General features: G+C 59.6%; 1 protein-coding gene across 7 annotated transcripts in view; it reads right to left on the reverse strand.

Moving 5' to 3' along the window:
• Positions 1-1,735: 1,735 nt before the first annotated feature.
• Positions 1,736-12,001, reverse strand: part of PTPRS (protein tyrosine phosphatase receptor type S) — a gene marked incomplete at both ends in the record, with an annotated part of 57,897 nt that continues 47,631 nt past the window's right edge. For 3 of the 7 annotated variants that reach the window (XM_084248822.1, XM_084248820.1, XM_084248819.1), the window contains 15 exons: positions 1,736-1,804; positions 2,316-2,451; positions 2,619-2,773; positions 4,167-4,292; positions 4,380-4,506; positions 5,298-5,476; positions 5,661-5,946; positions 6,155-6,309; positions 7,078-7,197; positions 7,286-7,461; positions 7,992-8,115; positions 8,186-8,283; positions 10,831-10,943; positions 11,170-11,181; positions 11,635-11,792. In XM_084248822.1, coding sequence (XP_084104948.1) covers positions 1,736-1,804; positions 2,316-2,451; positions 2,619-2,773; positions 4,167-4,292; positions 4,380-4,506; positions 5,298-5,476; positions 5,661-5,946; positions 6,155-6,309; positions 7,078-7,197; positions 7,286-7,461; positions 7,992-8,115; positions 8,186-8,283; positions 10,831-10,943; positions 11,170-11,181; positions 11,635-11,792 — 2,034 coding nt within the window. Of the gene's footprint in view, positions 1,805-2,315; positions 2,452-2,618; positions 2,774-4,166; positions 4,293-4,379; positions 4,507-5,297; positions 5,477-5,660; positions 5,947-6,154; positions 6,310-7,077; positions 7,198-7,285; positions 7,462-7,991; positions 8,116-8,185; positions 8,284-9,381; positions 9,430-10,830; positions 10,944-11,169; positions 11,182-11,634; positions 11,793-12,001 lie in introns of all 7 variants that reach the window. The other 4 variants (XM_084248817.1, XM_084248816.1, XM_084248821.1 and 1 more) reach the window with 2 other exon arrangements.

The raw sequence follows: 12,001 nt of genomic DNA on the forward strand, positions 1-12,001 counted from the left end.
AGACACAGAACGGCTCACCCTCCATTCACTGGGGGAGTCTGCCTGTAGCTCAGAAGTCAACTCATTGAGTGGCCTAGAACTTGGGGAACAGTGTTCCCAAGCCGCTGTTTCCCCGTATGGGAAGCTCTGTTTTGGGAGCACAGCACACCGTGGTGTCTGGGGGCAGCGGGTGTACCTAACCCGGGCGTGAACCCCAGCTCCACTTCAAGCACCTTCTGTGACTTTGGGGTGGTGGCTGCCCCTCTCTGAACCGGTTCCTTCACTTGTAAATCAGGCTGCTGAAGCCTGCCTTGGATGGCTGGCCCAGGGGCGCTGCTCAGGGGCCATCATATCGACTAGAACACGAAGCAGCTTTTGCAGGACCAGGTGTGGGTTTGGGTCCCCAGCACGGCCCCTCAGATGCTGCATGACCTTGGACAGGCAATACCACCTCAGGGGCCTCCCAGCTCACTGGTCCAAGGAGAGACAGGATAATTGTTTAGGTCCCTGCCTGCCCCAGAAACGAGATGGGGTGGGCGGGGCACAGCAAAGACGCCACCACCGGCCGGGGTCGGACGATCTTCCTTTAATACAAAGTCGATATATCTACATACACAGAGGTGGGAAACCGCCGGCTGCTTCCACTCGAATCAACAGTGTCGGAAGCAGCGGCAGATCCGCTCTCGTACAAAGAGAAAAACTCACTTGCTCGGGGCTGAGGGGTCCCGTCCTTCTGTTTTTGTCCCAGCACTGCCCCGTAGTCCCAGGGGGTGGGTCCCTGATCCAGGGCAGCATGTGGCCTCTACTGCCCCCCCCCGGTAGTAGTGGGGACCTCCCCGTTTTGTTCAGTCCTCCTTGGGGGCAGGAGGCAGGGGGCTCAGGCAGTGAGGGGGTCGCTGCCATCTTCTTGTGGCAGTGCCCGCCTCGGAGGGTTCAAATCCCGCGCTGGTGGGCCCGAGCTGCCCGCTGCCCTGCCCTCAGAGCTGTTCGTGATATGTCTGAGAAGTTAATCAAAAAACAAAAGCCAGAAAGGGAAGAGAAGAAACGAGGAGCAAAGGGACTTCCTACTCTTGAGCAAGGCACACCTTCCGATGGTGGGACAAGAGCGCGCGCGGGCAGGGAGGGCCCACGAGGACGCGCCGTCACACAGGAACACTTGCTACGGTGAAAAAATAGTCTGTAACAGAATAGGAATAATAAGCAAAGTTTTTAAATTCATTGACTGGCAAGTCTTTTTTTCTGTTTTGTTTCTTCTTAAAAAAAAAAAAAAAAGAAAAAAATACACTATTTAAAAAAAGGAAATGTCACTGGATACAGTTACACTGAGTTCCAAAAGAAAGCTGAACTCTGCCCCCAGCCTGGCACCCCCAGGCTTCAGGGCAGCACGACTCCCGGCGGGGAGGACCAGGGGTCAAATCCAAGGCCTGCACCCCCATCCTCTGGTTCTGGGGAGAAGCCCTGTTTGTTCACCACCCCCCACCCCCACCCCGGAATCTGTTTTGGAATCGGAAGGAAATGAGGAATGTGCCAAGTATTTGAAGGCGGCAGCTGGTGCCAGGGGGATTGCTGGGGGCCGCATGGGGGGCTTGAGGGGCTGCCTCGTTCCCGGAGACCGTGCAGAAATGCTGCTGCTGCTGCTGCCGCCGTGGCCGCCACCTCCTCCTGCCTGGGGCCGGGGGAGTCCAGGCCTCTGTGGGCTCACCCAGCGCGAGCGGAGGCAACAGGGGCCGGTGGTTGGACCCAGGGAACCATGGCTTTAGGTTGCATAGTGGTCGAAACTTCCGAGGTACTCCAGCGCTGCCTGGTAGCAGAACTGGTACTCGTCCTGTGCGGGAGGGAACAGAGCTTGTCAGTGCCCTCCTGCTCCCCAGGCTCAGGCTGCACACCTCACGGGGCTGGGTCTGCGCCTGAACGCCACCCCTCCCCCTGCCTGCAGGCCCTACTTATTGCTAAAGAGACCTGCTCAGTCACCCCCACCTGAAATCTTGCCCTGAGGCCGAGTCTAGGTAGTGGCTAGCCCTCGGGGGACACTGTTAAAGTGCCCGTATGAAGGTGAGCACTGGGAAGCCCCTCCCCGCTCTCGGCCTTGCTTTCCCCATCTGGGAGCAGCAGGACCTCAAGGTCTGTGGCCCAGGCAGTGTCCTGGCTGAGCCGTAAAGGCTGGGGCTTTGGGGCAGGGATGGCCCCACCTCTGCGCACACCAAGCGGCACATCTTGGGTCTGGATTTCAGTCTGTTCCTGTGTCCAAAGGGCCGACCGGTCCCCTTCCTCCCCACACCCCAGGGAGAGCAGGGCGGCAGGGGCGAGGGGCAGCCACTCCTCCTGCCCGTCCTCACCTCCGTCTGCACCATGGCTGGCCTCTGGGTCCGCAGCATCTTCACCGTCTGGAAGATGTCCACCACGCCTTCGTACCGCATGCGCTCCAGCACGATGCTGAGCGTGATGAAGACTCCCGTCCTGCCCACGCCGGCACTGTGGGGGTGAGCACAGCCATTCAGGGGTGGCGCTCAGAGGCCCCCATTCACTGCCTAGCTCCCCAGGAGATGGCCCAAGTGGACTGCCCAAAGCTTGCAGCTGAGGCCTCAGTTTCCCCAGCCAGGTGGTGAGCTGGGGTCTGGGCGGTGGGGGGTGCAACTCACCTGCAGTGGACAGAGATGGGGCCATCCTGGCCGAATTGCTCCTTGGTCTTGTGGACTTGGCCAATGAAGTCAATGAAGCCCTCCCCTGACTTTGGCACACCCTGTTCTGGCCAGTCTGTGAACTGGAACTGCCGGACAGTCCGGGACTGACCGTCCTAAATACGGAGTGAGAAAAGGTCTCAAGTGATGTCAGCAGCGGTCATGACTGTCCCCCCGGCCCCTCACTAGTAACACTTCTCTCCACCATCTAAAGGCACCATCTTCCGCTGACATTCTGCATCCTCTGCCTTTTCCCAGTCACATTCTCTCCATCAAAGTGTGTGTCTAACCCTGACAGACACCTAGAATTTCCTTTCTCTGGTCCCATCGCCTGAATCTTGCACCATCGATAGCACTATGACCACTGACCACTGACCACTGCCTGGCCATCTTCTTTACTGTTCCGTCATTGCCACTGATTTTCTCCATCCCCTGCTGGTCAAAATGGCCCTTCTCCAGTCTCATCTTCCACCCATTGCTGAAAAAGGTCACCATCTACTGACCTGTAGTGCCAAGTTCGACCATCATTCTCCATCCTGTTATAGACATTCGTTCCGTGCTAAAGTTTCTATCTTCCTGCCATCCAACACCACCCAACGGTACTATCTTCCACTAATTCTACAGTCCCCCAAGCTAAAGGTGCCATCTCACACCACTGAAGCATTATGACCAGCTCTTGTATAAATAAATAAAAAATCTTAAAAAAAAGATTTATTTATTTATGCACACAAGAACTTGGGTGTAGGCCAGAGGTGGGTGGGGCAGTGAGAGGATTCACCAGGGACAGAGGAGGGGGCAGAACAGGCAGACTGACAAATACACTGCTGAGGAGAGCAGCGGGCGAGACAGGAGAGGTCTGCTGCGCCACATGGGTCAGCTCCCTGGCCGGGGATCTGCAGTGGCCGCCGATAGCTTGATGGCACTGAGACTTTAACCCCTGTGCCACCAGAGATGCCACCAACATTCAGTATTCTTGCCTCTGCATTCTCCAAACCCCCCTTCCACCACTTAGATCCTGCAGCCAGCAGGGTCACCTTCCACGGTCAGTCTTCATCAGTTATCATAATACCCGCCCATTCTCCCACCACCCGAAACCACCAGCCTCTGGTCTCCACCAGCCAGTCCCCCCACCCCATCCATCCTCCATTCTCATCTCTCCTTCCAGTGATGCCTCTCCCCGCCCCCTGCTCCACACTTCCGGCGCCTGCCACCAGCGCCATCACCGCGCCCCAGCACGCTCTGGCACCAGTGTCCGCAGGTTGTTGCAAGACATTCCCTTTTAAGGGGCCTCCGGGTCACATTCCCTGGTGAGTGTTGTTGCTCATCATCTGATGGAGACACCTGCTCTTCCCCTCACTGGCGGTGGGGACGGTGGGTGGGCTTGCTCTTCTTCCTTCCAAATCCCAGTGCTTCCCACCCCGGGGCGTTTGCTTCTGCCACCAACCCGAGGACCCTTCTGCAGATCACTAGGGTCCACTGGTGAACCCGTTCGCCAATCTCCACACTTACCCGGGCATCTGTGACCTTGAACTCCCGCAGGATGTACTGAGGCATGTTGTATTCCGCCATCGGGTCCACCACGAAGTACTGGTAGCGGGCGGAACGCTCAGCTGGCCAGTACTGGTGACATTTTTCCTGTTGAGAAAAGGGCAGTGGTGGGTGGTCAGCTCGCCTGAGTTCTGCCCTACCCTGCCCTGCCCACCCACAGGGTGCCTGGCTCACCCGGCCCATCTCCCGCAGCTTGGTCAGCATCACCACGATGGTCGAATTGTTCTCCCACAGCATACGCCAGAAGTCCTCCGTGGTTTCTGCCAGAGGCCCTTGTGTGGCAATGTAGGCCTTTTGCTGCCTGTGGGGGTGTGTGAGCGAGGGCGGTGGGCAGCAGGAGGCCCCAGCCCATGTCTGGCTTGGGCGTGATGCCACTCGGTGCACCAAAGCAGGACTCCGCAGCAGCCATGACTGCCACGCCCCTGCCCTCTTGGGAGCTGCCGTCTGGTGCACCTCACCCCGCCACTGACTCAGCCCCCCAGTAATCTCACTTTCCGCATGGCAGCGCCATCGGCCACAAGCTACATTCAATCTCCGTGAGAAAGTTGCAAAACCTTCCCTGCTCTTCTCTGCCTTCCTCCTCCGCCCTGCACAAGTGTCAGGAAACGACTTCCAGTCGTTTGCACAGGCCTAGTCCTCCCTCGCGCCTGGGCCTTTGGCCAGGTGGTACCTTCTGCCTGCAACACCTTCCCCTCGGTCAGGGATTCTCAGCCCAGCACTGCTGATGCCTGCGGTGGACAGTGTTTCGTGACGAGGGCTGTTTTATGCACTGTAGGTTGCTGAGCAGCACCCCGGCCCCACTCGCTGGAGGCCAGTCCTACCCCACTTCTACACTTGCCAAATGCTCCCTGGGTGGGAGCTATGCCCAGATTAAGAAACAGTGATGCAGAGGGCAGATGGAACCATGTAATGGAGCCATCAGTTAAATGCACATCTGAAAACCTTCACTTCCAGAGACTGCCGGGAGCTGGCCTCGTCCATCTAGCTTTGTCTCCCAGACTTGGGAAGTCCCTTGTGGGCAGGAGGGGACCCTCTGGTGCTCCAGCATCACTGGGCAAAGGCCAGAGTCCTACAGTGACCGCTGTGAGGTACCTGTAGCCATCAATGAAGCTGGCGTTGATGTAGTCAGAGCCCTCCACGCCCCGGATGGGCTGCAGGCAGACCCGCGTGCTCTCGTAGGGCATGATGTTCACCAAGCGGTTCTTGAACTTGTTACAAGGCAGATTGGCACTGATGAAGCGGGACGTGTGGGCTTTGGAGTTGGCCAGCCGCTGTGGGGACGAGGAGGGGTCCACGTCAGGAGGCCTTCCAGCGAAGGAGGGGGTCTGCTTTCTCCAGGGACAGGGAGGGCTTCCCGCGCCAGTGCCGACGTGGGAGGTATGGGAGGGGAGGGCGGAGTGACACGCCCCAGAGGGGCTCCCTTGAGACCCCACCGAGGCATCCACGCCCACTTACCTTGAACTCAAGCTCCATGCCGGTGACGTGCTCGCCGGGCTCCACCTGGGCCAGTTTCTGGATGTAGGCGTAGAGGCTGCGGGCCGGCACCTCGGTGTTGCCGCAGCCCACGGCCTCCAGCAGGGCCTCGTGGATGAAGCTGTACTGGTCCTCAGTCTGCACCATGTAGTTGCGCTGGGACCGCATGAGCGTCACGTGGCCGTACACGTCCACCGTCTTCTCTGGCTTGATCCGCTCGAGCATGGCGTCGATGACGATGAAGCAGCCTGTGCGGCCCACGCCCGCGCTGTGGGGTGGGTGCGGCGGTCAGGGGCGGCTCAGGTAGGGGGTGGGCAGGACAGGCAGGGTGGGGTGCGGAGGGAGCAGGAAGGGCCAGGGGTGCTAGGGTAGAATGGGTCATGGAGAGCTGGGGTGGCAGAGGGGGGCCAGGGCTGGGCAAGGCAGGCTCCAGGAACGGGAGGTGGGTGAGGCGCAGAGGTTGGGGACCCGTGTACCTGCAGTGGACCACAATGGGGCCTGCATCTGGGGGGTTGCAGGTCTTGACTCTCCGCAGGAAAGCCAGAAATGGTGTTGGGTACTCGGGCACCCCATGGTCCGGCCATGCTGTGAACTGAAACTGGCGGACTTCGCGTTTCTCACTGGAGCCGTTCTGGGGGGCATGAGGACAGAGCCTGTCACCACAGCCCATCACCCAGACTCACGCCTCCAGACCACCGTGCTCCTGGAGCACCCCACTTAGATGTCCTCTGGACAAGGGGGGGATGTTTTGACGTGGGGGTTTGAGGCCCCAACCCTGCCCTGACTTTTTCCCTGAACCACTCTCTCCATCCTAGTTGATGGCAGCTCCAATCTCCCAGAAGCTCTGGTGAAACTCAGGAATCACCCTTCGACTTCCCTCCCCTCCCAGCCTTCCGCCAATACAGTCAGCTCTGCCTTCAAAGTCTATCCCGGCCCCACGATGCCTCCCGGTCCCTCTCTTCCTAGCGCCTCCCGCCCTGACCCACACCTCCCTGTCCATTCTCCCTGCAGAGGCCACCAGAGGGCACCTGAGTCAGGTCCTGCCCTTCCCCTCCCCGCCAGGACTCCCACCTCCCTATGTTGGCTTTCCAGGCTGAGACCCTGCAGGGAACCCAGCACAGGCCCAAGGCGGGCGGTGCCAGAGGTCCAGGGAGCAGGAAAGACTGGAGGAGCAGTCGCTGCTCAGGGACAACATTCACTGCAAAGTTGGGCTCTGCTGGTTTTCTCCTCCTGCTAAGCCCCAGTTTCTTTGCCTACCAAGTGTGTGATCCTAGAAGGTGGTCGGCCTGGGTCAACAGGCTTGCCTTTCTCCTTCCCCCATCGGGAGCTCCTGGGCAGAAGCTGGGATCCTCTATTTTCCTCCCCCGCCCCAGGCCCCTCTCCCTGGCCTGGGCCCTACCTTGTGCAGAGAAAATGTCCGCACACAGAACGTGGCCAGTTCGATGGTGTCCAGCAGCGTGACCTGGATGAAGCCGTAGGTCTCGGTGCCCCTGCTGGGCCAGTACTGATCACACTTGATCTGTTGCGGGCGAGAGAAGGGAGGTGAGCGTGGGCCAGGGCCGGCGGGAGCAGGGGCCAGCGCCTGCAGGGCTGGGGCCGGGGCTCACCCGTGACTTCTCCTCCAGCCGCGTCATCATGACGATGGTGGCAGAGCGCTGCTCCCACACCATCCGCCAGAAGTCGCCGAAGGTCTCGGGCAGGGGCCCCTGCGTGGCAATATACGCGTTCTGCCGCCGGTAGCCGTCCACGTAATTGGCGTTGATGTAATCACTACCCACGATGCCTAAGGTGGGGTGAGAGGCCAGGAGTCAAGGAGGGGCTCGCCAGGCTGCTTCCAGCTGGCTGACCCAGGACTGTCCCAGCCTATTCCCAGAGTGTGCCCAAGCTCGTGGGGCTCGTAGCTCCTGGTTTCTCTACCTCAGAGTCACTGCCACTTGGGGTCAGAGCCCTGGCGGGGGCTGATGTGAACAATGTAGGAGTTGAGTCTCATCCGTGGCCTCCATTCTCCAGATGCCACTAGCACCCCCTCCCCATGAGGTTGGGACAAGTAAGTGTCCCCGGGTGTCACAAAGTGCCCCTGGGTGGTGGAGTTACCCTGAGAACCGCTGATGTGGAGGGAAGGCAGAGGTGCGTATGGACAGCAGCCAGCAGTTAAATGCACCTCTGAACACTCCCAGAGGTCTCTGTCTAGCCTTGGACCAGGCCTGTGACTGGAGCTGGGCTCAGTTTTCCTATCTGCCCCCAGGTGTCCAGGCTGGCATGACCTGTGGCCGAGAGGAGGTGGAATGAGGGGGTCTGGGGCCCCGGTGCTACCTTCGATGGGCTGGAGGATGACGCGGGAGTGGTCGTAGGCGATGACATTGGCGTAGCGGTTCTTGGGCTTGTTCACTTCCAGGTTGGAGTGTTCCCACGTGAACTGCTGGCCTGGGTCAATGGACTGCAGGGAAGAGGGTGGTCAGAGGTGTCAGGGTGGGTAAGTAGGCCCAGGAGGGAGGGGCGCAGCTCACCTCGTACTCCTGGGAGAGCTTGAGGCTGTCGTTGGCCTTGAGGCGCTCGGTGTGCTCTGCCATGTCCGAGATGGGGATGGGCGGGTGGCTGAGCATGCCTGTGGGAAGAGCAGACCCACGCGGGGCCGGTCACGCAGGAGCCGGCCTGGCCGGGGCGCGGGTGGGGTGCTCTACGGTGTGAGTCTGCGATGGACGAGCTGCGTTAGAAGGGGGTGGCAGGGGCGGGCTCAGCGGAAGGGGGAGCTTGGGGTGGCCCGGGACCTGCGGGCCTAAAGGTGGGACATTAGAGGCTGCCGCTCTCGGCCGAGCCCAACTCCCCTGGTTCACAGTGTCTACCCAACCCAGGTGGCCCCAGACTCGAAGCTCCTAGTGCCTCAGGGCGAGCAGCAGGCGAGTGACACAGAAATGAAGAAGCAGATGCAGCTGGCTGGACCTCCGGAAATACCGTCCCCAGGCGGGGTTGGGAGACTGACCCCCTTCCTGCCCTGTTAGGGGCAGGGAGCGCCGAGGGGTAGGGGAGGCACATGGGACATGCGTGCTGGGCGAGGCCCCATTCATCTTGCAACTGCCTTGGGCAGGAGTTGGTGCGGTGAGGTCCTGACTGCAAGGGGTCATTTCCTCATTGGGCATAGGACTCCCTTTATCTCTGGAGCTCCTAGTGGGCTCTGGGGGATGTGGGGTGGGCCTGGCTCTTTCACCCCATACCTGGACCTGCCAGATCCTGCTCCTCCCTCTCCTCTTCTGGGCCAGCACCACACTCGCTGCACAGCTATGCTGAGCTAGGCCAGCAAGGAAGGCCTAGTGTGAAACCACTAAGCGACTGCCAGTGGGTTGGTAAACAGCTGTTGTTCTGAGCCCCCCACCACCTCAGCTGCTCCCCAAGAGCCCCATCTGAGGGGCCTGAGGCTGATGTCCGTTTGACTGATCAGCCTCCTGCTCATCACCCAAGTGGGCTCCTGTTCCTACATCTGTGTCTTGCCTGTCCCTGTGCCCCCCACACATACACACAGTCACAACCAGCCCCAAGGGCCCAATGGACTGGACCCCCCCAATCAATGAAGCCAGGGCAGGACAGGCGGGCAGAGACTGGCTGGGAGTGGAAGCGTGGACAGAGATAGGAGGCAGGATGGAGAAACCAAAGATGAAAACAAACAGGGGGCGAAAAGGAAGCCGAGAACAGAGACACAGGAACTAACTTTCAAAGTGAAACCCCGGCTCCCTGAGGGGGCTGCTGAGGCCTGAATCTGCAGAAACAGCAAACAATAAATAAATGAAAACACGCGGGTGGGGGGTGCCTCCCCCACCCCTCTCTGGGTGCACGCACAAGGCAGGCTGACAGACGCAAAGGGCAGCGTGACTTAAATATCGCGGGTTGAAAATGGCTGCCCAGGCCACAAGCCGGAACCGACAGCAGCTGCTGTGTCCCTCTGACTGGACATTGGCCAGTCCTGGCCTCAGCTGTGTCTTTGGGAAGCCCCCCGAGTATTAGGCTCTTGTGTCAACATGTCCTCCCAGACTAACCTGGTCTCAGCTTTCCTGTTGGGGTCCACAGGGGGGGTTTTGGAGAAGGAAGCAGGAAGTATAGGGAGAAATTTGGGGGCAGGGGAAGGGCAGGTGGGCCCAGGCCACCGGCTTGGCCATAAGACAACTGCTGTTAGTTAACAGAACTCATGTTTAAAATGCTCCCGCCAACAGGGTAGAGCTGACGTAGCCAGCCCGGCTGCAGGGAAGAGAGGAGCCACTAGGCACAGCACGTGAGGCCACGCACATGCCCTCATGGGGGCTGCAGCCACCAGTCAATACAGATGTTTCAAATCTGTGTTTTGTGGGAAACAAAGTCAGTGTGGGAAGTGCAGGCTCGTGTGCAGGCAGAGGGGAGACGCAGGCAACAGGGGCTCCTGAGAACCGCAGTTGCTCGTCACATGAGAAAAAAATTCCTTGCTGGGCTGGAAGCAGCTGGTACGAGGCCATGAGATGGGGCAGGGCCAGGCGTCTGCACATGGAGATGACTGAGGACAAGCCGCCGACCCAGTTCTTCCACCATGGCCTCCACTGTGGCCACGGAGTGGGGGGTGCCAGAGACGGGGGCAGAGTTTCTGAGCCTCACTGGGCACTCATCCCAGGAGGGTGTAGAAAAACCAAGGGCAGCCCCAGCACCCACCACTGAGTGACCCTCAGACCAGAGGTGTGGACACTGGCGCGGTTCTTACCAGAAGTCAGGGGCCTGTGTAGACGCGTCCTTAAGCCCCCAAAGAGGAGTGCGACTGCCTAAGAAAGTAACTTCCTGGCAGCCCACTGGCTGGGAGCCACATGCCAGCCCCAGAGCGGTCACTAAGCCACGCCTCAGGCAGTGTGGACCCCTCCTACGTGTGGTCCCCCAGGTTGCCCCACAGCCAGGTGTGCCGTGGGCGGGAGCACCCAGGCTTGCGCCATCACACTCGACGACGTCTGCACAAAGATGTCACCGCCTACCGACGCACCGGCATTTCTCAGACGCCGTTAAGTGACGCGCAACAGGGCACCAGGAACGTGACTGTACCAAGCAGTTCAGCGGGGACAGGCGAGTGTCCATCAAAGCGGCAGCTTCCTCTTCCCCAGACCACCTGCTGCACAGGTGTGTCCTGGCACCTGGGGTGAGCACATACCCGGTGTCTGGAAGTTAATGCGTCTCATCTCCACGGGGTCCTTGGGGTGGTGAGGGGCGAGGTCGGCGTTGTTCAGCAGGCATTTGGTGCGGGGCTCCGAATCTTTGCGTTTACTGTGTGCAAGTGAACAGAACCCATGTGTGCTTGTGCCAAAGGCACCTGGCACCGTGGGCGGGTACTCTGCAGGGGGAGGGGCCGGGTCTGCAAGAATGGGGTTCGCAGGAGCATGCATATGTGTGTGTGCACATGCAGGTGTGGCCAGGTGCCCCCACCCACGGGCACACCACCCCTGCCCCAGTCTCCTGCCTTAGGTTCTCCAAGGGCAGGGCCAGCTCTTACCTGTCAGGTTTACTGCTCCCAAAAGCAGACCCAAGAGAGAAGGGGGGGAAAGAAGACAGGTGAGGGTGTGCTCTGGGGCTGTGGGTGGCTTTCTTAAGCTCTAGAGCCTTGGTGTCCTCTGAAAATGGGGTTAATACTTCCTCTTTGGCCCCCCAAATACAAGGAGGCGTGTCTCAGCCCTCTTCCTAAGCTGAGGCCATTACTGTCTTCATGAAGCTGGAAGAGGCAGTTGACACCCCAAATCTTGCTGAGTAGACTAGTCAAATCACTGGCCTGGTTCCAGCTACGAGCCTGGGGCGGGAATCTGCTCAGTGGTTTAACCTTGCGAGCATCTCCCTATCTATGTCACGGGGGCTTCCGTGACCTCCTCCTCCTCCTAGATCACCTTCCCATCCTCCTGGCCCTTTCCAGACCCTTTTCCAAGAAGCCCTCCCTCCCATCAGGTGGTGGGCACAGAGGGCTCACTTCTTGTAGAGCAAGATGGCAATCACGATGCAGATGATGAAGACCACAGCCAGCACGGGGCCGATCACCCAGATGAGCCCTTCCTCGCCGTCCACGATGGGCTGGGGGTCTGGGTTATCCAGTTGGAAGGGGTCTGAGAAGGGGCTGGCTGCAAATGTCTGTGAAAGAGGGGTGTGGAGATCAGGCCTCCATCAGTGTTCATCCTCCTCATGGGAGTCAGATGGGCCTTCCTCAAACACTGGCTCGTCCCTGCTCTAAACCCAACTATGGCTCCCAAGAGCCCTGCTCTGGTGGCCTGCAGGGCTTGGCCTTTGCCAATCTTCAGTCTCCCCATTCCCTCCTCTGCTTCAGTCACTCTGAAGTTCTT

This window comes from Talpa europaea (genome assembly GCF_964194135.1).
Source record: "Talpa europaea genome assembly, chromosome: 12".
Classification (NCBI taxonomy): Eukaryota; Metazoa; Chordata; class Mammalia; order Eulipotyphla; family Talpidae; genus Talpa; species Talpa europaea.